Below are 22,827 nucleotides of genomic sequence, written 5' to 3' on the forward strand. Positions count from 1 at the left end.
TGTTTGTTATGCCTCAGAAGATTGGAGACTGACGAATATTAGGCTTGGGGTGGATTAATGATTGTGCATTGAGCATTTACTCCCCTATACAGAATTTTATTGTTGTTAACAACCATTTGATCAATAAATATGAGAGATGCCCTCACAAAAAAAAAAAAAAAAAAAGGACAGACTTCCAATGGTAAAATAAATAAGTAACCGGGATGTAATGTATAGCATAAGGAATATAGTCAAGATATTGTAACAGCTTGGTATGGTGATAGCTGGTACCTAGAATTGTCATGTATATGAATATTGAATCACTATGTTGTACACCTGAAACTAATGTAATGTAATACTGTGTGTCAACTACCCTTCAATAAAAAATAATTATCTATCATTCTTTATATTAGCTCATTATCCACTGATGTCTTTTTAGAATAGTGGCATCAAGTAAATAAAGGAACAACTTTCACAGACATTTTGTGATGGGTTCCCTGTAAGTTGTTTAACAGGTAAGCTGCTGGGAACTTTTCCCCATGAGAACTTGACCTAGAAGAACTGATTACACCAGATCATCCTAGGCTTGTTTTAAGTTTTTTTACAGCTTTTTTGAGGTGTAATTGATACACAAAAACTTAGTGCAGACATACACTTAATGCATATAATTTGATGAATTGGACATATACACAGGTGTCTACCTGTGATACCATCACCACAAAGTAATAAACATATCCATCACCTCCTCCACAAGTTTCCTTATGTCCTTTTGTGTGTGTGTGTGGTAAGAACACCTATCATGAGATCTACCCTTATCAATATTTTAAATGCACAATATAGCATTATTCACAATAGCCAAGGTAAGGAAATAACCTAAGTGTCCATTGACAGATCAATTTGTTATGTACACACAATGAAATATTATTCAGCCATAAAAAGTAAGGAACTCAACCATTTGTGACAACATGGATGGACCTGGAAGATATGCTAAAGGAAATAAGTCACAGAAGGATAAAAGCATGATTCCACTTCATGAGGTAGTTAAAATAAACTGAAAAGGCATAAAAAATAGAATGGTTGCCAGGGAATAGCAGGGGTGGGGGAGGAATGAAGAGTTGTTTAATGAGTGTAAACTTAAAATTATACAAGATGAGTAACTTCTAGAGATCTGTAAAACACAGTGCCTGTAGTTAACAATAATGACTTGTTTAGCCATTACTACCTTGGGAAGCTGAAATGAATGCTGCTTTAAAAAACATTAAAATTTTCCTAAAAAACTTTTTTTCACCCTCCTTTACAATACTTGGATTTTCTACTACATGTCATGTACATCCTTGTTTATATTTTAGATTTTAGGTCTGCTAGACTACACATGCCTTCACTGCTTGTGTCCTGCACCATACTGAGGTAAATGGCTACTTGGTGAATTCTAAGTATCCATTTTTCACTTTTTCTTTCCTGAATTGTTGCAGCAACAGTCTTCCTAAATTGCTACTTTTGGCTCTTCAGGGAAAAGTCATGTTTTAATTATAAATGATATGCAAAAGCAAAACTAGATCTCCTTTGAGTTTGTGATGATGCCATTATCTTTATGGGGTGAAAAATTTATATGTAAATTATATAAAATCATATCCTCTAAACATACCTACCCATCACCTCCTCCTCCCTGAGATGATATTTTACCTAAAATACCATTGGTTGGTGAAACTGGCACTCTACAGTGGTTATGCACTGACTGCAGATTGCATTTCTAATGCATAAGATAAAACTATAGGCTAAAAACTCTCTTGTACGGGTGTGGTTAGCCTAGCATAATTATATTCCCTAAACTGTCCCAAATGAAACTGATGAATTTTTAATTCTGAAGTTGCTTTGTTCACAGGAACTTGAGTTTTTCCTTTTAGATTTAGAAGGAAGCTCTTCATTAGCACATGCAAAATCAAGTAATGTAGCAGAGGGGAAAGACCACTGGACTAGGGTCAGGGGACCCTGAGTTTAAACACTAAAAACACTCAGATTATTAAGTGAAGTAGGGTTTTTTTACATGTATTAGAAAAAATGAGCCTGATTCAGCTCAATACCCCAAAATAGTAATTAACTGTTTCATGATAAGCCCTCAGCATACTATACATCAGCATACTAAACATACTGACACCACAGAGGAAAAGTATCTTGAAAAAGTGATGTCAAATTTGGCTTGGGAAGATAGATTTAGACAATGTTTTGTATCAACTGAGACCTTTTTTATATTTCTGAAGCCTGGGCCTGAAGCTGAGCTAAATCCTTCATCTTTAACAAGTTTAGCTCCTTTGCCTGACTTGCCTACTTTTTGTATACTTAAGATGTTAGAGATCTTAATAAATATACAACAGTTGATTATAAGCTTTGAGTTTCTATAATTATAGAAACATTATAACACTTAGTTTGGAAAAGCACTCAATAAATGCATTGCCTTCCACTAACAGGATTTGCTGAGTCACTTGATTTCAGTTTGTGATCTTTTCAGCACTTGTAGGGAATTTAAACATTTCTGTGGAGCCCCATCAATGCTGTAATCATGTCCCACAAGCGCATTTTGTGCTCCTACATTCAAATCTTGATTTCCATTCATGAGCTCCTCCAACATTTTACACCTGTTTACCCAAAACAGTTTGACCAAGTCAGAGATTTATGAGAATCAGGTGATTTTTTTTTCCTCCTCCCTTCTCCCTTTTTATTCTCCCAAGAGTTGTTAGTGTTTGATTGCAGTTTTACATTAATACAAATTTTTCTAATAATAAAAATCATTTCTAATCAGAATCAGATATTGTATATATGTATGTGTTATTGCAGATCAAAGGCAATGCTAAACAACACAGATATTTCATCCTTTTTAAGAGCCCTTGCTGTAATGGAAGGCCCTCGAAGAAAGTTTCTGGATAATAATAGCAAACACTGAACACTGTGTGCCAAGCAATGATCTGAGTATTTCACATGTATGAACTCATTTTGTGCTCACCACAACCATACGGTAGGTACTATAACTGTTATGAGGAAATGGAAGTGCAGACAATTTAAATGACTTACCCAAGGCCACATAGCTAAAAGTGTCAAAAGTAGACAACCTGACTAGAGTCTGTGCTCTTAGCCTTTAAGCTAGATTCCTCTCCCAGAATGGAAGACAAAGGAGGTGGGAAAGAGAAGTGGAGGTGGCACATTCTAGGCAAAATTTGACCTTTGAATAAGGCATTTAATTAAATAGCTACTACTGTAATCCTTGCCATATTTGCAAATTTTGTGAATCTTCAAATAGTTTTATTCTCTTGGGACATGTGTCTACTATTTTTACTTTTGTGTGATACTTATTAAATAATATGGATGTTTTGATCAGTTTCTATGAAGTCTCAATTGTTCTTGATAGCCAAAATTTCCTCTAAGATCTAAAATATATCTTATGTGCTTATAACTGTTATATATACTTTTTTTCATATTCATTTTATTATCATTAATCTACAATTATATGAAGAACAATATGATTACTAGACTCCCACCTTTACCAAGTCCCACCCAACAAACCCCATTACAGTCACTGTCCATCAGCGTAGTAAGATGCTGTAGACTCACTATTTGTCTTCTCTGTGTTGCACATCCCTCCCTATGCCCCCCCCACACACTATACGTGCTAATCATAAGGCCCCCTTTCTTTTTCCCTGCCCTTATCCCTCCCTTCCTGTCCCTCCTGCCCAGTCCCTTTCCCTTTGGTAACCGTTAGTCCATTCTTGGGTTCTGTGATTCTGCTGCTGTTTTGTTCCTTCAGTTTTTCTTTGTTCTTATACTCCACAGATGAGTGAAATCATTTGGTACTTGTCTTTCTCTGCCTGCCTTATTTCACTGAGCATAATACCCTCTAGCTCCATCCATGTTGTTGTAAATGGTAGGATCCGTTTTTTTCTTAAGGCTGAGTAATATTCCATTGTGTATATGTACTACATCTTCTTTATCCATTCATCTACGGATGGACATTTAGGTTGCTTCCATATCTTGGCTATTGGAAATAGTGCTGCGATAAACATAGGGGTGCACCTATCTTTATCAAACTGGAGTGCTGCATTCTTAGAGTAAATTCCTAGAAGAGGAATTCCTGGGTCAAATGGTATTTCCATTTTGAGCTTTTGGAGGAACCTCCATACTGCTTTCCACAATGGTTGAACTAATTTACATTCCCACCAGCAGTGTAGGAGGGTTCCCCTTTCTCCACAACCTTGCCAACATTTGTTGTTGTTTGTCTTTTGGATGGTGGTGATACTTACTGGTGTGAGGTGATATCTCATTGTGGTTTTAATTTGCATTTCTCTGATGACAAGCAATGTGGAGCATCTTTTCATGTGTCTGTTGGCCATCTGAATTTCTTCTTTGGAGAACTGTCTGTTCAGCTCCTCTGCCCATTTTTTAATCGGATTATTTGCTTTTTGTTTGTTGAGGTGTGTGAGCTCTTTATATATTTTGGATGTCAACCCTTTATCGGATCTGTCATTTATGAATATATTCTCCCATACTATAGGGTACCTTTTTGTTCTATTGATGGTGTCCTTTGCTGTACAGAAGCTTTTCAGCTTGATATAGTCCCACTTGTTCATTTTTGCTTTTGTTTCCCTTGTCCGGGGAGATATGTTCATGAAGAAGTCGCTCATGTTTATCTTCAAGAGAGTTTTGCCTATGTTTTTTTCTAAGAGTTTTATGGTTTCATATCTAACATTCAGGTCTTTGATACATTTCGAATTTACTTTTGTGTATGGGGTTAGACAGTGATCCAGTTTCTTTCTCTTACATGTAGCTGTCCAGTTTTGCTATCACCATCTGTTGAAGAGACTGTCATTTCCCCATTGTATGTCCATGGCTCCTTTCTCATATTAATTGACCATAAATGTTTGGGTTAATATCTGGGGTCTCTATTCTGTTCCACTGGTCTGTGGCTCTGTTCTTGTGCCAGTACCAAACTGTCTTGATTATTGTGGCTTTGTAGTAGAGCTTGAAGTTGGGGAGTGAGATACCCCCAACTTTATTCTTCCTTCTCCAGATTGCTATGGCTATTTGGGGTCTTTGGTGTTTCCATATGAATTTTTGAACTATTTGTTCTAGTTTGTTGAAGAATGTTGTTGGTAATTTGATAGGGATTGCATCAAATGTGTATATTGCTTTGGGCAGGATGGCCATTTTGATGATATTAATCCTTCCCAGCCAGGAGCATGGGATGAGTTTCCATTTGTTAGTGTCCTCTTTAATTTCTCTTAAGAGTGTCTTATAGTTTTCACGTACAGGTCTTTCACTTCCTTGGTAAGGTTTATTCCTAGGTATTTTATTCTTTTTGATGCCATTGTGAATGGAATTGTTTTCCTGATTTCTCTTTCTATTAGTTCATTGTTAGTGTATAGGAAAGCTACAGATTTCTGTGTGTTAATTTTGTATCCTGCAACATTCCTGTATTCTGATATCAGTTCTGGTAGTTTTGGAGTGGAGTCTTTAGGGTTTTTTATGTACAATATTATGTCATCTGCAAATAGTGACAGTTTGACTTCTTCTTTACCAATTTGGATTCCTTGTATTTCTTTGTTTTGTCTAAGTGCCGTGGCTAGGACCTCCAGTACTATGTAGAATAACAGGGAGAGAGTGGGCATCCCTGTCTTGTACCTGATCTCAGAGGAAAAGCTTTCAGCTTTTCACTGTTCAGTATGATGTTGGCTGTGGGTTTATCATATATGGCCTTTATTATGTTGAGGTACCTGCCCTCTATACCTATTTTGTTGAGTTTTTATCATGAATGGATGTTGAATTTTGTCAAATGCTTCTTCAGTATCTATGGAGATGATCATGTGGTTTTTGTCCTTCTTTTTGTTGATGTGATGGATGATGTTGATGGATTTTCGTATGTTGTACCATCCTTGCTTCCCTGGTATCAATCCCACTTGATCATGGTGTATGATCCTTTTGATATAGTTTTCAATTCGGTTTGCTAATATTTTGTTGAGTATTTTTGCATCTACGTTCATCAGGGTTATTGGTCTGTAATTTTCTTTTTTGGTGGGATCTTTGTCTGGTTTTGGTATTAGGGTGATGTTGGCTTCATAGAATGAGTTTGGGAGTATTCCCTCCTCTTCTATTGTTTGGAAAACTTTAAGGAGAATGGGAATTATATCTTCTCTGTATGTCTTATAAAATTCCGAGGTAAATCCATCTGGCCCGGGGGTTTTGTTCTTGGGTAGTTTTTTGATTACCGCTTCAATATCATTGCTGGTAATTGGTTTGTTTAGATTTTGTGTTTCTTCCTTGGTCAGTCTTGGAAGTTTGTATTTTTCTAGGAAGTTGTCCATTTCTTCTAGGTTTTCCAGTTTCTTAGGCTATAGGTTTTCATAGCATTCTCTAATAATTCTTTGTATTTCTGTTGGGTCTATTGTGATGTTTCCTTTCTCTCGTTTCTGATTCTGTTGATGTGTATTGATTCTCTTTTTCTCTTACTAGGTCTGGCTAGAGGCTTATCTATTTTGTTTATTTTCTCAAAGAACCAGCTCTTGGTTTCATTGATTTTTTCTATTTTATTCTTCTCTATTTTATTTATTTCTTCTCTGATCTTTATTATGTCCCTCCTTCTGCTGACTTTAGGCCTCATTTGTTCTTCTTTTTCCAATTTTGATAATTGTGATGTTAGCCTATTGATTTCAGTTTGTTCTTCCTTCTTTAAATATGCCTGGCTTGCTATATACATTCCTCTTAAGACTGCTTTCTCTGCTTCCCACAGAAGTTGGGGCTTTGTGTTGTTGTTGTCATTTATTTCCATATATTGCTGGATCTCCATTTTAATTTGGTTGTTGATCCATTGACTATTTAGGAGCATGTTGTTAAGCCTCCATGTGTTTTTAGGCCTTTTTGCTTTCTTTGTACAATTTATTTCTAGTTTTATACCTTTGTGGTCTGAAAAGTTGGTTGGTAGAATTTCAAAGTTTTTGAATTTACTGAGGCTCTTTTTGTGGCCTAGTATGTGGTCTATTCTGGAGAATGTTCCATGTGCACTTGAGAAGAATGTGTATCCTGTTGCTTTTGGGTGTAGAGTTCTATAGATGTCTATTAGGTCCATCTGTTCTATTGTGTTGTTCAGTGCCTCTGTGTCCTTACTTATTTTCTGTCTGGTGGATCTGTTCTTTGGAGTGAATGGTGTGTTGAAGTCTCCTAAAATGAATGCATTGCATTCTATTTCCTCCTTTAGTTCTGTTAGTATTTGTTTCACATATGCTGGTGCTCCTGTGTTGGGTGCATATATATTTATAATGGTTATATCCTCTTGTTGGACTGAGCCCTTTATCATTATGTAATGTCCTTCTTTATCTCTTGTTACTTTCTTTGTTTTGAAGTCTATTTCGTCTGGTACTAGTACTGCAACACCTGCTTTTTTCTCCCTATTGTTTGCATGAAATATCTTTTTCCATCCCTTGACTTTTAGTCTGTGCATGTCTTTGGGTTTAAGGTGAGTCTCCTGTAAGCAGCATATAGATGGGTCTTGTTTTTTTATCCATTCACTGACTCTATGTCTTTTGTTTGGTGCACTCAGTCCAATTACATTTAGGGTGATTATCAATAGGTATGTACTTATTGCCATTTCTGGCTTTAGATTCGTGGTTACCAAAGGTTCCAGGTTAATTTCCTTACTATCTAAGAGTCTAACTTAACTCACTGTTACAAACACAATCTAAAGGTTCTTTTCTATTTCTCCTCCTTTTTCTTCCTCCTTCATTCTTTATATATTAGGTATCAAATTCTGTACTTTTTGTCTATCCCTTGATTGATGTTGAGGATAGTTAATTTAATTTTGCATTTGCTTGGTAATTAGCTGTTCTACTTTCTTCACTGTGGTTTTATTACCTCTGGTGACAGCTATTCAACCTTAGGCACTTCCATCTACAGCAGTCCCTCCAAAATAGACTGTAGAGATGGTTTGTGGGAGGTAAATTCTCTCAGCTTTTGCTTATCTGGAAATTGTTTAATCCCTCCTTCAAATTTAAATGATAATCTTGCTGGATAAAGTAATCTTGGTTCCAGGCCCTTCTGCTTCATGGCATTAAATACATCATGCCACTGCCTTCTGGTTTGCACGGTTTCGCTGAGAAGTCTGATGTTAGCCTGGTGGGCTTTCCTTTGTATGTGATCTTATTTCTCTCTCTGGCTGCTTTTAGCAGTTTGTCCTTATCCTTGATCTTTCCCATTTTAATTACTATGTATCTTGGTGTCGTCTTTCTTGGGTCCCTTGTATTGGGAGATCTGTGGATCTCCATGACCTGAGACACTATGTCCTTCCCCAGATTGAGGAAGTTTTCAGCAACTACCTCCTCAAAGACACCTTTTATCCCTTTCTCTCTCTCTTCTTCTTCTGCTATCCCTATGATGTGAATATTGTTCTGCTTGGATTGGTCAATCACACAGTTCTCTCAATACTCTTTCATTCTTAGAGATCCTTTTTTCTCTCTGTGCCTCAGCTTCTTTGTATTCCTCTTCTCTAGTTTCTATTTCATTTATTGTCTCCTCCACCATATGCAACCTGTTTTTAATACCCTCCATTGTGCTCTTCAACGATTGGATCTCCGACCTGAATTCATTCCTGAGTTCTTGGATGTCTTTCTGTACCTCCATTAGAATGTTGATGATTTTTGTTTTGAACTCCCTTTCAGGAAGAGTCACGAGGTCCATATCATTTAAATCTTTCTTGGGAGTTGTATTAATAATTTTACTCTGGAAGAGGTTCCTTTGGTGTTTAATATTTGTATATGGCGCCCTCTAGTGTCCAGAAGCTCTATTCTGGAGCTGCTCAGCCCCTGAAGCAATGTCGGGCGTCCCAGGGGAGCGGTACTGATGCCTGGGGGTAGGAAAGAGCTGTTCCCCACCTCCCGGCTGCTGTGCCTGTCTCCACTGCCTGAGCCAGTGGGCCGGTCACACAGGTATGTTTTTGTCCCAGAGCAGCCAGATATGGATCCCTGCTTTCCACAAGCAGCCGGAATCCCAGTCTCCCCAGGAACTCTGCCTGTATTAACTTTCCAACCCGGTAGTCATGCGAGTCACATGAAAGCACCATGAAATGTAGGTTTGTGCTCCCAGCGCAGATCTCTGGAGCTAGGTATTCAGCAGTCCCAAGCCTTTCACTCCCTCCCTGCTCCGTTTCTCTTCCTCCCGCCGGTGAGCTGGGGTGGGGGAGGGGCTCGGGTCCCGTGGAGTCACAGCTCTGGTACGTTACCCCCTTCGCTGAGGTCTGCTCTTTTCTCCAGGTGTGTGCAGTCTGACGCAGTCCTCTTTCCTGTTGCTCTCTCAGGATTAGTTGCGCCAATTAAATTTTCTAATTTTATCCAGTTTTAGGAGGAATCCTCTGTCTCTCCTCTCAGGCCGCCATCTTTAATCCAATCTTCTGTTATATATACTTTTAACCATGTATGTTTGCTACTACACCACACAAAATCACTGTAATGGTGCTGTGCCTTTCTGGGTATAGGTGGAGCAAGAAAATAAAAGGTTCCATTTAAAATTTATTTTGCTAAACATGGCAAGAAATCAAAGGTGTTTGATTTTTCCTTAACTATGGAGGTTCTAGTAGATATCAAAACCTTTGCATCAGAATTGGCAAGATCAGGTCTAATCTGTGGCTAAGTTGTCACCCACCAATAAAGGTAAGGAAAAATAAGGAAATTGATGCTAAAATAACTAATAAGCCAGTCAGTGCCTTAAGGCAGAGAAAAGAAATAATTATGCTACTATGATACACAGTTTGATTTTACTACAGTTTGTCTCACTGTACATCCTTTGTATATATGAAAGATATTTATTATTCAAATATAACCATAAAGCAGAATATCTATTGGAAAGGACACATGTTTCATGAGTGGGAGTCAATTTCACAAAAGGCTGGCCTCCTTTCATCAGGGGAGGCTTCAGGATGGAGAAGCAGTGGTTCTATTTTCTACCTCTTCCTCCAAAAGTGTATCTGGAGACTAAATTCCAAAGTTAAACCAAACCTTTTCAAGCTTCGATTTCTTACCTTCTCTCTTTTATTTGGACACTGTTCACTGGTGTGGTAGGTGTTAGGAATGTGAAGAACAGTCAGACTTGGTCTGTGCCCTCAAGCAGTTTCCAACTTTGGCATAGTGTGTTAGGCTCACTATGGACAGTGGACAGAAATGAAGGACTTGATGGGCTCACACAGGAAGAACATCTAAATCCAATGGAAAGGAGGCCATAAAGAAAAGATTCATGGAAGTATCCCAAATTGGAGATGAGTAGGGGTTAGCTAATTGAGGAAAGGCAGTCTGGGCAAAGTAATCAGTGTGTCTGAAGGCACTGTGGTATGAAGCCAAAGGTCTGCTGTGGAAGGTGACATTGTCATATGAGGGAGCAGATAATAAAAGATTTTGTGAGCTTTGAGAATAATATTCCAAGCCCTTAGATGTCAGTTACTCAATGATTCAAAGTGAATAAATCACATGCAACTTTATGTTTCAGACAACTCATTCTGGCAACAGTGTAGAAGAGGAATTGCTGGAGGGATCAACAAAAGCAGGAAGCTCTGTTAGAAGGGTAGGGGATGACCCAGGCCATTAAGGGAGAGGCCCTGAACTAAAGCAGAGGCAATGAAATAAGAATAGGATAAGGAAGAGGTTAAGATGGACATTGTAGGAATAAATGAAAGATGCTCCAGTTATCCCATGCCTTCAAACTTTTTGGCATATCAGTAAGGTTGCAGAATACAAGATCAACATAGAAAAATGGATTGTATTTCTATACAGTAGCAATGAGAAAAATGAAGAAAACTGTCCCATTTATAACAGCACCAAAAAGAATATAATACTTATAAATTTACAAAAGACATTTTATACTCAACACTACAAAATATTGATAGAAAAAATGAAAGATGTAGATAAATGGAAAGACATCCCATGTTAGTAATGGTCTGGAACATAGATAACAGTTCTCCTGAAATTGATCTACAAATTCAAAACAATTACTATCAGTTCCCCCTATAGAAATTGATGAGCTGATCCTAAAAGTCATATGGGAATGCAAGGGAACCAGAAAAACCAAAACAACCTTTAGAAAGAAAAACCACATCACAGGACTTACACTTAGTACAAAACTACTACAGTAATCAATACAGGTGACACTGGCATAAGAATAGAATGGGATTGAGATTCTAAGGGAGAAGCCCTCACATTTATGGCCAGTTGATTTTCAACAAGGATGTCAAATTAGGAAACAATAATCTTTTCAAGCAGTGTTGCTGGGACAATCACATCTATATGCAAAAGAATGAATTTGGACCCCTCACATCATCCACAAAAATTAAATGGGTCAGAGACCTAAATACAAGAGCAAAAATAAAAATCTTAGAAGAGGACATAGGTATAAGTCATTGGCCTTGAGTTGGTTAATAATTTCCTAGATATGACACCAAAAGCATAAGCAAGAAAAGAAAAAAAATCAATTAAATTGGACTTCATCAAAATAAAACAACTCTTGTGCTTCAAGGGACACTATCCACTGAATGGGAGGAAAGATTTGCAAATCATATATCTGACGAGGGACATGTTTAGAATATGTAAAGAACTATTACAGCTCATTAATAATAAGATAACCCAATTAAAATATGGGCAAAATTACCAAGTGTTGACAAAGATGTGGAGAAATGAACCCTCATACACTGCCAGTGGGAATGTAAAATGGTGCAGTGACTTTGGAGCACTGGTAGTTACTTAAATGGTTAAACAGAGTTATATGATCTAGCTGTTCTGCACCTAGGTATATACCCTAGAGAAATGAAAACATTTCCACAAAAAAAAAATGTACACAAATGGTCATAGCAGCCTTTATTCATAATGACCAAAATGTCTGTTACTGTCTGAATGTTTGTGTCCCCCTTAAATTTGTACGTCCTGCCCCTCAAAAGTGATGGTATTAGGTGATTAGGTCATGAGAGTGGTGCCCTCATGAATGGGATTAGTGACTTTATGAAAGAGATCCCAGAGAACCTTCTTGCCCCTTCCACCTGTGAAAAGATAGCCATTGATGATCCAGGAAGCAGGGTCTCGCCAGACACCAAATCTGCCAGGGTCTTGATCCTGGACTTCCCAGGCTCCAAAACTATGAGAAATGTTTGTTGTTTAAACCACCCAGTCTATGGTATTTTTGTTATAGCAGCCTGAATGGACTAAGTCAATAGTAGACAGCTAAATGCCCCTCAACTGATAAATGCCTTAAGTAAAATACTGTGTATCTATACAATGCAATGTTATTTGATAATAAAAAGGAATAAAATACTGATAAATGGATGAACACTGAAAATGCTATGCCAAGTGAATGAAGCCAGTCTGTGGGGAAGTTGAGGTTCCTATGGCCAGGATCCTCAGTGAACTTAAACCACCTAATGATGTAACTGGCCTGTTGCTAGGCTACCACTTCCACACCTTTAGGCAATAAGCTATTATTTGCGCTATATCGAGCTCCGCCCAGTGCTCTGGGCGAAGGCACAGATGCCAGTGCTTGACCTACCACCAGGAGAACAAGCCAGGTAATAAACCCTTTCACCCCAAAGAATGTTTTGCTGTCAATTTCTTTGGTCACACTGAATCCATAGTGAACTTGCCTGGGGCTGAAACCCATTGATAAGACAACTGGCGAAAGTCGGCAGGGTTCACTGTTGATCAAGGAAAAAGACAGGCTGCCCTTATGGGAGGGGTGCTTCAGCGGGCTGCCCCTGTGAATGGGGAGACAATGGATCGTCCCCCAATGGGTATGTGGTCTGACTGGCTTGCCTCCTAGAGGACTGGGCCCACCCCAAGACTGGAGGCAGATGGAGGTGACACCTGAGGCTGTAGGGGTGGCCCTTGGTATAGTAAGCAGATCCTTTGTGCCCGTGAGGCAGCAGGAACTGTGGTTTGGCTGCTTCTCAGTCTTAAAAAGGTCTACAGAGGAGACCCAAGAAATGGTGGCACGAGAACGAGAGCTGCAGACTTCTGTGGATGCCCTGAGGAGGGAAGTGGCATTGATGCGGGAGGAGGTGGCACGAGAACATGAGCTGCAAACCTCTGTGGATTCCCAGAGGAAGGAGATGGCCTTGATGCAGGAGGAGGCGGCGGGAGGAGGCAGCACAAGAGCACTGGCAGCAAGGAGCCATTGGAGACGACACGGCAGCGCTGCCAGGTGTCCTGAAGGAGGCAGAGGCCATCAAGGAAAAAGACAAACTCCTGAGGGAAGCCCAGGCAGAGGTAGCACAAGAACGTCAGCTGAGAAGCATTGAGCTGAAGGTAAGAGACCTGAAGACTGAGGGTAGCATTGCTGCGAGGCACAGTAGAAAAGGTAAAGGTTGTAGCAGAGGAGGCACTTGGGGGAAGGGAGAGAGAGGTGCCATCAGCCCCAGAAATGGAGGAGCTAGGGAAGGATGAAGGGAAGGTGCCGGAAGAACTGGCCCCTCCTGTATTGAAAGCACGCCCAGTGGTTGTAAAGAAAATTACTAAGCCCCAGCAGCTGAAAGTTCCCCAAGGAGAGGAACAGCCCCCTTCCCAGGTCATGGGGCACTCTATGGTCTGTCCCTATATTCTGGGTGATTCTGATGCACCCGAATCAAACCACGGGTCTCAAATTGTACAGCAGGGTCCCAGCTTCCAACAGGTGAAGATTCTGAGTCTCCCAGCAGGATTTACAAGGTCATTTGGTATGTACTTTTAAAAATGTGGATGGAGATTCCACTGTTTTTGAAAGTTTAGTATTAGTGGTGACTGCCAAGAACTCATAAGTTCTATCAAGCATCAAAACTCACAGTAAGAGGCAGGATTGAAAGTGATACATATGAGGCAATCAGCTAAGCTGGGGGTAGTGTGGAAGGAGACCTGGGTTCAGTCGCCAGCCCAGCCATTAAGCAGCACCTCTCTGGGCTTCAGATAGGAAAACCAAGTCTGAGAACATGCTGCTGATATCGAGGAAGCCTGCACTTTGCCAAAACCCCTCCCCTGCCAGGACTGCCATTGTTCTTCTCTCACAGTGGGATCACAGAAAGTCCAGGTAAAGGAGAGTGCTTGCTAAGAGTTTTCATGATCTCTTATTTTCACTACTCTCCAGGGGCACAGAGGTAAACAGCTTTTCCTGAAGCCATCCTTTACATGGACGGAATTTACTCAAAACTGGCAAACCTCAGGATTTGTGAAGATAATTATCTGAAAGTTTCCAAGGATGGAGATTGCTGCAGAAGGCATCAGAGAAAGCAGGCATGATATTGCCCAGTTTTTGTTTCCAAAATGATTCCATATGAGTTTCTAGCCAAATAACACTTTTAAGTGTTTTTTGGTTTTTTTTTTTTGTAGCAAAGCTTACATGTTTGAGCAAGTAAACCAATTGAGGTGTATAGGGAGCAAATTAATCACCACCCCTTTCCCACAGCCAATTTTAAACAATATTGAGTTTTGTGTGTCTTTCCCCATTTTTCTCCAAGGTCATACACATAGAACTTTTTCTTTTTTAAAATCAGATTAGGATCACACTACATATGATACTGTGCAACTGGATTTTATTTACATTTACTGTATCGTGAACATCTGTGGAGAACATGGAAATGCCTATGGCCAGGATCCTCACCTGACCCTAAACTTCTTGATGATGTAATTGGCCTCTTGCCAGGCTACTGCTTCCACACTTATAGGCAATGAGCTACTATTGAGTCACTACATAAAGAGATCTGCCCAGGGCTCTGAGCAGATGTAGATTACAGACCTGCAAACTGATGGATATAGACATGATCTTAATGCTCGGCCTATGCCTTGAGAGTGAAGCTCAGTATAAACCCTTTAACCCAAGAACATCCCATTGTCAATTCTCAGTTTCACTGAATCCATAGTGAACTTGCCTGGGGCTGAAACCCTCAGGCAAGGCAAGATTGCTTGCAGAAAAATCCTTAGTATGGCTATACCCTACTTTATTCATCCTACTGATGCACCTTCATGCTGCTTCTAGGTTATTTACTTTAATAATCGTGCAATAAACATCCTCACACACAGATCCTTATTACTTATGTTTTTATTTCTGCAAGACAGGACTCCAAATATGGGACTGCTAGGTCATACTTTCATGCACCTACAAAACTTTTGCAGAAACCATTTGTTTTCCCTAAATGTTACAATTCATATTCCTACCAAAGAGTTGCCCCCAAAACATCTAGTAAAGGATGTTACCAGTTTTCTAAAAAGTGGGTCAATTGCATAGACAGAAAACTAATCTATTTGCTTTTCGTTTTCATTTCCCTGGCCATTAGGGAGGTTGAGAATATTTTCCCATGTTTATTGACCGTTTGTAATTCTTCTTTTGGGGATTGCCTGTTCACATCCTTTGCTCATCTTTCTGTTGTGTTGTCCTTCAAATATTATTTAGTCACACGCTGATATCCCTCCCTAATCTATTAGATAGAGAAAGTACAAAAGAATATCATCCCATTGGAATTCAGTGTGTGTGGTGAGGGTCAGGGATGTCTTCTTAGCATGAAGTACACAGGAAGCCTCAAAACCAAGTGCTGCATAAAGGAATAGAAGACTTAAGAGAAATTCATGTGATAAGACTGAGGCCACAAATATTTATTACTTTTCTACATATTCAGAACAACATCACTTTGGATGAAATTAAATTGTTGGTTAGGGAAAAAACAAAACTATGGCCTTGGCACTGACTCTGAAAATTCTCTATGAAATGGGTGGCAAATGAGCCCATCCCTAATTCACAGTTCTGGGTGATATATCAAGGCTTTCACAACCAAAATATTTTGTACCCAGCCTTGTCCACCATTTCTCATTCAAATGGCACCTGCCACTGAGCCAAAGGTTGCAAGGAAGGTGAATGAACAGGAGAAACCTACCTTAAGCATTTTATTTCTTTTTTGTTGTTTGTTTGTTTGTTTTCTCTCCATCGCCTCAAAGATTGTTTTCCTCTCAAAATCTCCAGCTTACTGGGAAGAGGGGTGTTGGGAGGGCCTGCAGGGGGAGTCTGACAATTGACATTCTTTAACTATTTTAACTTTAGGCAAAACGTGGTTATACCCACCATTTATCTCCATTATTTGTAATAGTTCTGTTTGGCTTATGTTTTAACTAGTCTCCTTATTAAGTATAAAAGTAATAGGATTAATCGTTCTGGGAGAAAGTGCTGTAATTAAAAAGGCACCAGTTGGGTATGTTAAGCTCTAATTCTGGTCCTGCTTACTAAGTTTTCCTCCTTATCTTTAAAATTTCTTGGAACCAATAAAAATAACTTTCAGTTATTTAACTCTTTTCTAGTACTTCCTGTATTGACAACACACCACCCCAAATCTCCAAGAAAACATTATGACTCAAAAGTTCTGGGGCGATAATGTCACAGGTCACAAGTTTTAGACGCTGTTCCAAGAGTCTGGGCATGCCACACCACAACACACATAACACAAAACAAAGCCCGGTAAATTGACAGACAACTCTTCAAAACTTATAAGCATTTTCTAACCTTTTGAAGTGACAATGTCTTCTTAAGGAAAAAAAAAAGAACTTTCATCAAACCATGAAGCTGTAATAAGAATCAGTCAAGAGGCAACATAGCACAATTTATAACACTTTGTTAAGAGAGGCATAAGAAACTAGATAAATATTAAGGCAATGAACTTCAGAATGAACATTGTAGGGTTTGCAATAAAACTTCTTTAATTTTTTATTTCCACTTTATTAAGAAACTTTTAAAAAGTTAATTTCTATTATATAACATCTAGCACATACACAAAAATGTGACATATATAGCTATGTTGCATAATGCTAAAATGAATAAATACATGCTTAGTTTTTTTTTTTTGAGTTGGTGAAAGTTTAGATTGTTCATGACTTGTAACCATCCTTAACTGCTCTTGGGGACTAATGATCTGCTGGGAGTGAGGTTTGGAGGAGCAGGGGAATCAGTATAATTTTGAGGTATGAAAGATAGAAACTGGGTGGGGAAAAAACACACACACATACATCTTTCTAAAACCTGACTTCACCTAAAAATACTTTGGGAACAGTGTTTGAAAAATACTGCACAAGTAAGTTTGGCAGTAAGTGAATACAAGACACACACCAATATGCCTATACCTGTAAAGAACATCCCTATCCAACAGGGTCAAGTTCACTTTCCCTTTGGAGGTTGAAGTACAACATCAATGCCAAAAATGGAGGCTCTAATAACTCTGCTATTTCCTTGATAATGAGTGGGTACAAAGGCTGAGCAAAAACAGTGACTTGCCCAATACAAGGAGGCCTGTGTTTCTGCGATTCAAGGTACCACCTCTAAGACTGGGAACCTCACAATATAGATGGGGATTTTCTGCAGCTGATTTCTTTCCAAAATTGGTTATGCTAATTTTAGATAAGCATACCTTGGACTGTGGATGTTTTCCACAATTCTTGGACTCAATGAAAAGAAAAGAGCATTCATGCAGATATCCCTCCTCTCTCAAGGCTATTTGTAATTTCCACTGCCCCGATTTTCCCATAGATATCCCAAAGCAGCAATCAAAGAAGATAACATCTTGTAAACTCAATGGCTAACATTCACCTTGGAGGCACTTAATGAAGTGGAGGAGGAAGAACGGGTGGAATCCCTGACATCAGGGGGCGTATCTCCCAGACGAAAGCTTACCCCCATCTCCGCCCACCCCACCCCCACTCCCACTTCTGTGATCCCTTGAATTCTCTCCAGTGATGAAGCCCCGAAGTGCTGACATGACCTCAATACTATGGCATCATTTCAGTAAGACGCCAAGGAAAAAGACTGGCACATTCCTGCTCTCAGCTGATTGTAGGTCAGCACACACGCCCTTCGCTTGCCCCTTCACAAAGCAGAGACCACAATCTCTTTAAAAAATAAAGGTTCCCCACCACCTGACTTCCAAGAGGTCGCTGACTCCAAGCTCTGGAGTAGGAAGCCACCTGACGGAAGCCACAACACAGTGCACCCAGGTGGTACTTAGAGCACCAGGGGGGCTGTAATTTTTGTATTTGGGTCCATTTCTCCAGTACATCACCCCTACCCCCCTGTTCTTGGACAACGCCGAACACTTCAGCTCATTCCTCTCTCATCTTCTGGAAAAGACTGGAGATCAATTTTCACCGCGAGACACAGGGATTCTGAATCAGCTCCCTATCCGCGAAATCACCGCTACGCCTCACAGGTAGCAAAATTCCAAGTTTCCCCACGCGTCCCCTGAAGCCCCAACTTCTGGAAACGCCCCCCTCATGTCGCCTCCTAGAGCTGGCATCGCAGCGAGGACTGGGCACGCAGTCGCGGGCGCTGCTGCTGCCGCCGCCGCAGCCCGAGAGGGATAAGAGGCTCCAGCTGGTCTGCGGCCCCAAGCCAGGCCCTCGGCCTAGATCCGCTAACCCGGGCGCCTCCTTCGTACTCAGGGAGTGAGGTCCCGCGCTTTGCGGGGCGCCCAGGCGAACCCCCGGGCCTGGAGAACGCTCGGCACCCGGCGCCGTGCCTATGGGTGCCGCTGAGCGCCCGACTCCGGCGGAGCGCCGGGGCGGCGGGGATGGGGGCGTGTTCCCTGCGCCTGCGCGCGCGAACGCCGCGTCTCGGAGGGACTGGGGAGGGGGTGAGCGAGGCGCGCAGATTCCCGGAGCAAACCGCCCCTGCCCCTTCTGTGGGGGCGCCGCGCTTTCCCCGGGCCACGGAAACTGGTCGGCCCTTGCCCTCCGCAGCCAGTACACGCTGAAAATATGGCGTCCTCGAATGTCGTTCCTCGGCCCCCTCAGGGAACCCCGAGTTGCCGGACTCCAGAACCCCCAGCTCCCACTGGGCGCGAAATTTCAGGTCGTGGGGCTGAGGAAGGAGAGGGCGCCGCTCTTCCAGGGCGAGGCCAGCGGCATCGAATCCAAATCCCGCTCTGGCTCTCGGCCAGGTGCTGCCCCCTTCCCTCAGCGCCCAGCACTTTGCTGGTGGCGAGACTGCCGGACAAAGGGGAGTCGTGGAATCGGCAGGTCTGAGAGTCCAGCACTGGGTGAGGAGGGGCTCCGCACCGGCGGGCAGTCTTTGCCTGGAGCCTAGGACGGGGACTTGTTTGCAAAATAGCGCTGGAATGAAACCGCTCCGCCCATGCCAACTCTCCTGGCGCGGGGGCCCAGCCGGGGCTGCGGAGACACTCCATGCAGGCGGGGCCTCTTTTCAAAGCCCAGTTACCGGAAACCCAGCGGGAGCCCCGGAGGGGGACCGGCTGACCACGACCAGGAACTCTTTCTCGGGCGCCGGCTGTAGGGCTGTTTACCAACAGCTCTGCGCCCAGGTCGAGTGCAGTGAAACATACATATGCAATAGACAGGTGCATAATTTTTATTTTATTTTTATTTTCTGCAAAAAGCCCCCCTAGAATACCAAATCTGGGAGCTTTGAGGGTTTTTTTACTGCATTGGCATCGCTCATGGGATGCAAAAGCGAGGCAAAAATCACCCACATTTTCCTTCTATAGAGGGGAGGGAAAAGACCCGAGGAATTCATGCAACGTGCATGCAGCTGGAGGAAGAGGAAAACCCGACTGAGCCGTGCGCCTTACCGGGGGATGCATTTACTGTCTCACTGCAGAGCGCCTGCCCTGGAGTGCAGCCGGCGTCCCCCCGCGCGCCAGGCGACCGCTCCGCCTCTGCAGCTGCCTCGGCCGCGGCCGCTGCTGCGGGGTCCCGGCGCGGAACAAGGGTTGAGGGCGAGCGCGAGCGCCGGGAGGGCAGGAAGCGCGTCATCACTCGCGGACGTGAGGCACTGGTAACGCTCATTGAATAATAAGTGATAAAAGCCAGTTAAGATAAAAAGCGTTATTACGAAGTACAGTGTTTTATTTTTAGATTTGTAATCATAGGGAGTTTTTTTTTTTAAAGAGCAGGTGTTTTCCTATAAGATCAATGAAAAATAACAGATACGAATTTTTAAAAATAATTACTCAAGGCAAATACCTGTCAGCGGAGGAGCAGGTCCACCTTCGGCGGCAGTAATGACTCTCAGAGGCTGCCTTCTTGGGGCAGGTGAGCGTCGACTCCAACATTATGAGCCAAGTAACCCTTGGGCCACAGAGCTGGGAGGTGGGGGATCTCAGATCCAGCTGGGAAATCATGAGGTCAAAGACAAGCTTACACCTGTTTTTACAACTCCTTTCCCACCCATAAATGAGGGTGCTGAACTTGGGGTTCTTTATCATCCCCTTCGGTCCTAAAGTTCTCCCTTTCCTCACGATTGTGTGCCACACACTTGTCGTTTTCCTGTTTTTGCTTGTGTTGTGACATGTTTGTGTTTTTTAACTCTCTAACTGAATTGGGTCACTGCTCCACAAATCCAATTGTCAGTGTGTCACCTGTGGAAATGACCAGAAATACTTGATTACTCCTGCTGAGAACAGTGAAGTTGTGCTGTACCCATTGTTAGGAAAGAGTATAAAACCTAAATGTGATTTATTCCCACTAAGATGTTTAAACATTTTAACAATAAAGTAGTAACAAAAAGCCACGTAGTAATAGCTGCTCAAGCTGAGAGTGGGGGTGAGAGAATTGATAAGAGCCTGGCAATACCTGTTTGAGTTTTTTTAAACCTACCAATAATATTAAGACAAATGTAAAAGATATAAGCTTAAGCGACGTCCAAAAAAGAATGTGAACCCTGTAGTACTCAGCCAATGAAGAACCAGGAGAGAGACTCGCGTACTAAGAGATCATTATTAGCGCCAAACTTCCCAGGTGTGCCTGCCCACCAGACACCCGATCTTGCAAGACCGTCATTAAAGCCTCGCTCCGCTGTTCTCTTTGTCTCCATGTCCACTTATTAAATTTAAACCAGTGAGTGTGTTTCTCACACCCATATGCCCTGAGGGTTTTCCTCAGCTTGCATGCGGTACTAATAAATAGCAAAACTGATTCTGCCAGTCACACAGCCAAAATCAAGATTCTTATCATTATACCTCACATCCTATTCCTAATAAAAACATTTACTTCTAAGTTACTTTTCTTCTAAAACTAGATTTTAAGATGTCTCCTTTTTATTTTAGGATTGAGAAGTCAAATGCTGTTTCAAAGTAAGGGTGTATTATTCCTCGAAGACCCACTGAAACGTTGATTTTTATCTTTCTTTATAATAAAATTGTTTTAAAACCTTTTCTGGTTGCCACTGTACAATGATTAGACTTTGAACCTTTAAATATCAAGCACTTCCATTTAAGGAGATGAACAGTGCCTAGGAGAGTTCAGCAGAATTGAGATATCTGCTGGAAATGTCTCAGGGTGCTTATGAGTGACATTTCACTCACTTCTTTGCTGTCCGACCTTTGCCTAGTATTTCTGGACTTCTTTGACCTTTCACAATTTTAACCAATTCAATATTTGATTACAGATTTTTATGAATATTAACTCAGTTTTTCTAAGCCTAGTGTGCAGACATTTGAGAATAGAAACAACTCATTATGCTCATTAAAATGACAGATTCCTAACTTAAACCTAGACCCAAAAATTGTATTTCTGGGGTTGAGGATCTGAATTTTGGACAAGTGTCCCCCCACCAAGTGATTCTTATGTGCACTAAAATCTTAAAACTCTTGAACTTTATTATATTGTAGTTAAAAATAGCTACTCTGAATCATTTTATCTTCTCCCTGATAATCCCATTTTCCTTTTTACTGATACATCATAATTCCCAGGACTAATCTTTGAAATAGTCTCTGCAATTAACCTTTCTTCCTGGGTATCTGGTGGACTGTGTAGACTCCTGTGTGAACACAGCCATTGCATGGTATTTGATCCCAAGGCATCAAAGGCTATTTCCTCAGGATAATAAGTCAAATCCCAATCAAAGTAAAACCTCAGGGATTACTGGGGAATTTGGGTTCCCTTGAAGACCCTTGGCAACAGTTGGCTTGATTGTCCCAGGCTCTGGGTAACTGCTACCATGCTGGCAATGGAAAGCCACCTGGTCATCCTTCACTTGGCTGAGTGGGGTTGTTCACGGCCCTCCACAGTGGGGAGTGGGGAGAGTCCAGGCTTTGAGATGGGGTGTCGTTTGCTGGGGTACAGAGCATGGGCTGGGGGACTGTGTCCGACGAGGAATGGATGTGGAGGCGGAGAACAGCTTGGCATCTGCAGAAGGGAAGTATCTGTTTAGGCATGTCCGAGGTCTCCAGGTCTGGCTCTTTCCTGTTTGAACGTCCACAGTGGCTGGGAAGGGAGCCGGCCACAGCCGCGCCTTTCTCACCAGTCCTCCTCCCTCCTGCTCACAGCCAAGCACATCTTCACTCTTTCTGTAGTGCCGACAGCTGGGGTGTCACAGGGGGCCACCCGGGACTGTGTGAAACACAGGGCACCCCTCCTCGGCTGGCCTGCGCTGGACAAGGCCCTGTGCTGGGCATCTCCACAGATGCGGCTCCTCTTCACCTGACAACACTCCTGGGAGGTGACTGAGCAGCTTCCTGGGACTCCCTGTCGGTTCCTCATCGGGCGGGACGACGGTCTCCGTGCGGCCCTGGGGACTCCAGTCACACTGACCGATCCGGGTTCTTGGTCTGGCCTGTTCCCACCCCACAGCCAGCACTGTTAGTTCCCACTCAGCCTTCGGATCTCGTTTCCACCCCCCTGCCGCACCATCTGGTGGCCTTGGCCCGCTCAGAGCTGGGGATCAATGCAGGGGAACAAGGACTGGTATCACTATGTGGCTGACTCACTCTTAGGACAGCAGGTTCCACGGGGGTGGGGCCTGGGCCTTTAGTGTTCACCACTGCAGCCCCTGCACCCGGCAGCAGGCCCAGGAACACTGTGTGGCCTCAGTCTGCACGTTCTGCTGAAG

The 22,827-nt window shown here is 42.0% G+C and overlaps 1 protein-coding gene and 1 long non-coding RNA gene across 2 annotated transcripts in view; one reads left to right on the forward strand and one right to left on the reverse strand.

Moving 5' to 3' along the window:
- The window catches only part of EMC4 (ER membrane protein complex subunit 4), a 101,234-nt gene extending 81,521 nt beyond the window's left edge, over positions 1–19,713 (reverse strand). The window contains exon 1 of the mRNA XM_036887563.2: positions 19,568–19,713. Coding sequence (XP_036743458.2) covers positions 19,568–19,579 — 12 coding nt within the window. The 5' untranslated portion in view covers positions 19,580–19,713. The remainder of the gene's footprint in view (positions 1–19,567) is intronic.
- Positions 19,714–19,783: 70 nt separating this feature from the next.
- On the forward strand, positions 19,784–21,151 carry LOC130679547 (uncharacterized). The gene is made up of 2 exons (XR_008992551.1): positions 19,784–20,030; positions 21,044–21,151. It is a non-coding gene; the product is annotated as an uncharacterized LOC130679547 (long non-coding RNA).
- Positions 21,152–22,827: the final 1,676 nt, after the last annotated feature.

Source organism: Manis pentadactyla, chromosome 11 (assembly GCF_030020395.1).
Source record: "Manis pentadactyla isolate mManPen7 chromosome 11, mManPen7.hap1, whole genome shotgun sequence".
NCBI lineage: Eukaryota > Metazoa > Chordata > Mammalia > Pholidota > Manidae > Manis > Manis pentadactyla.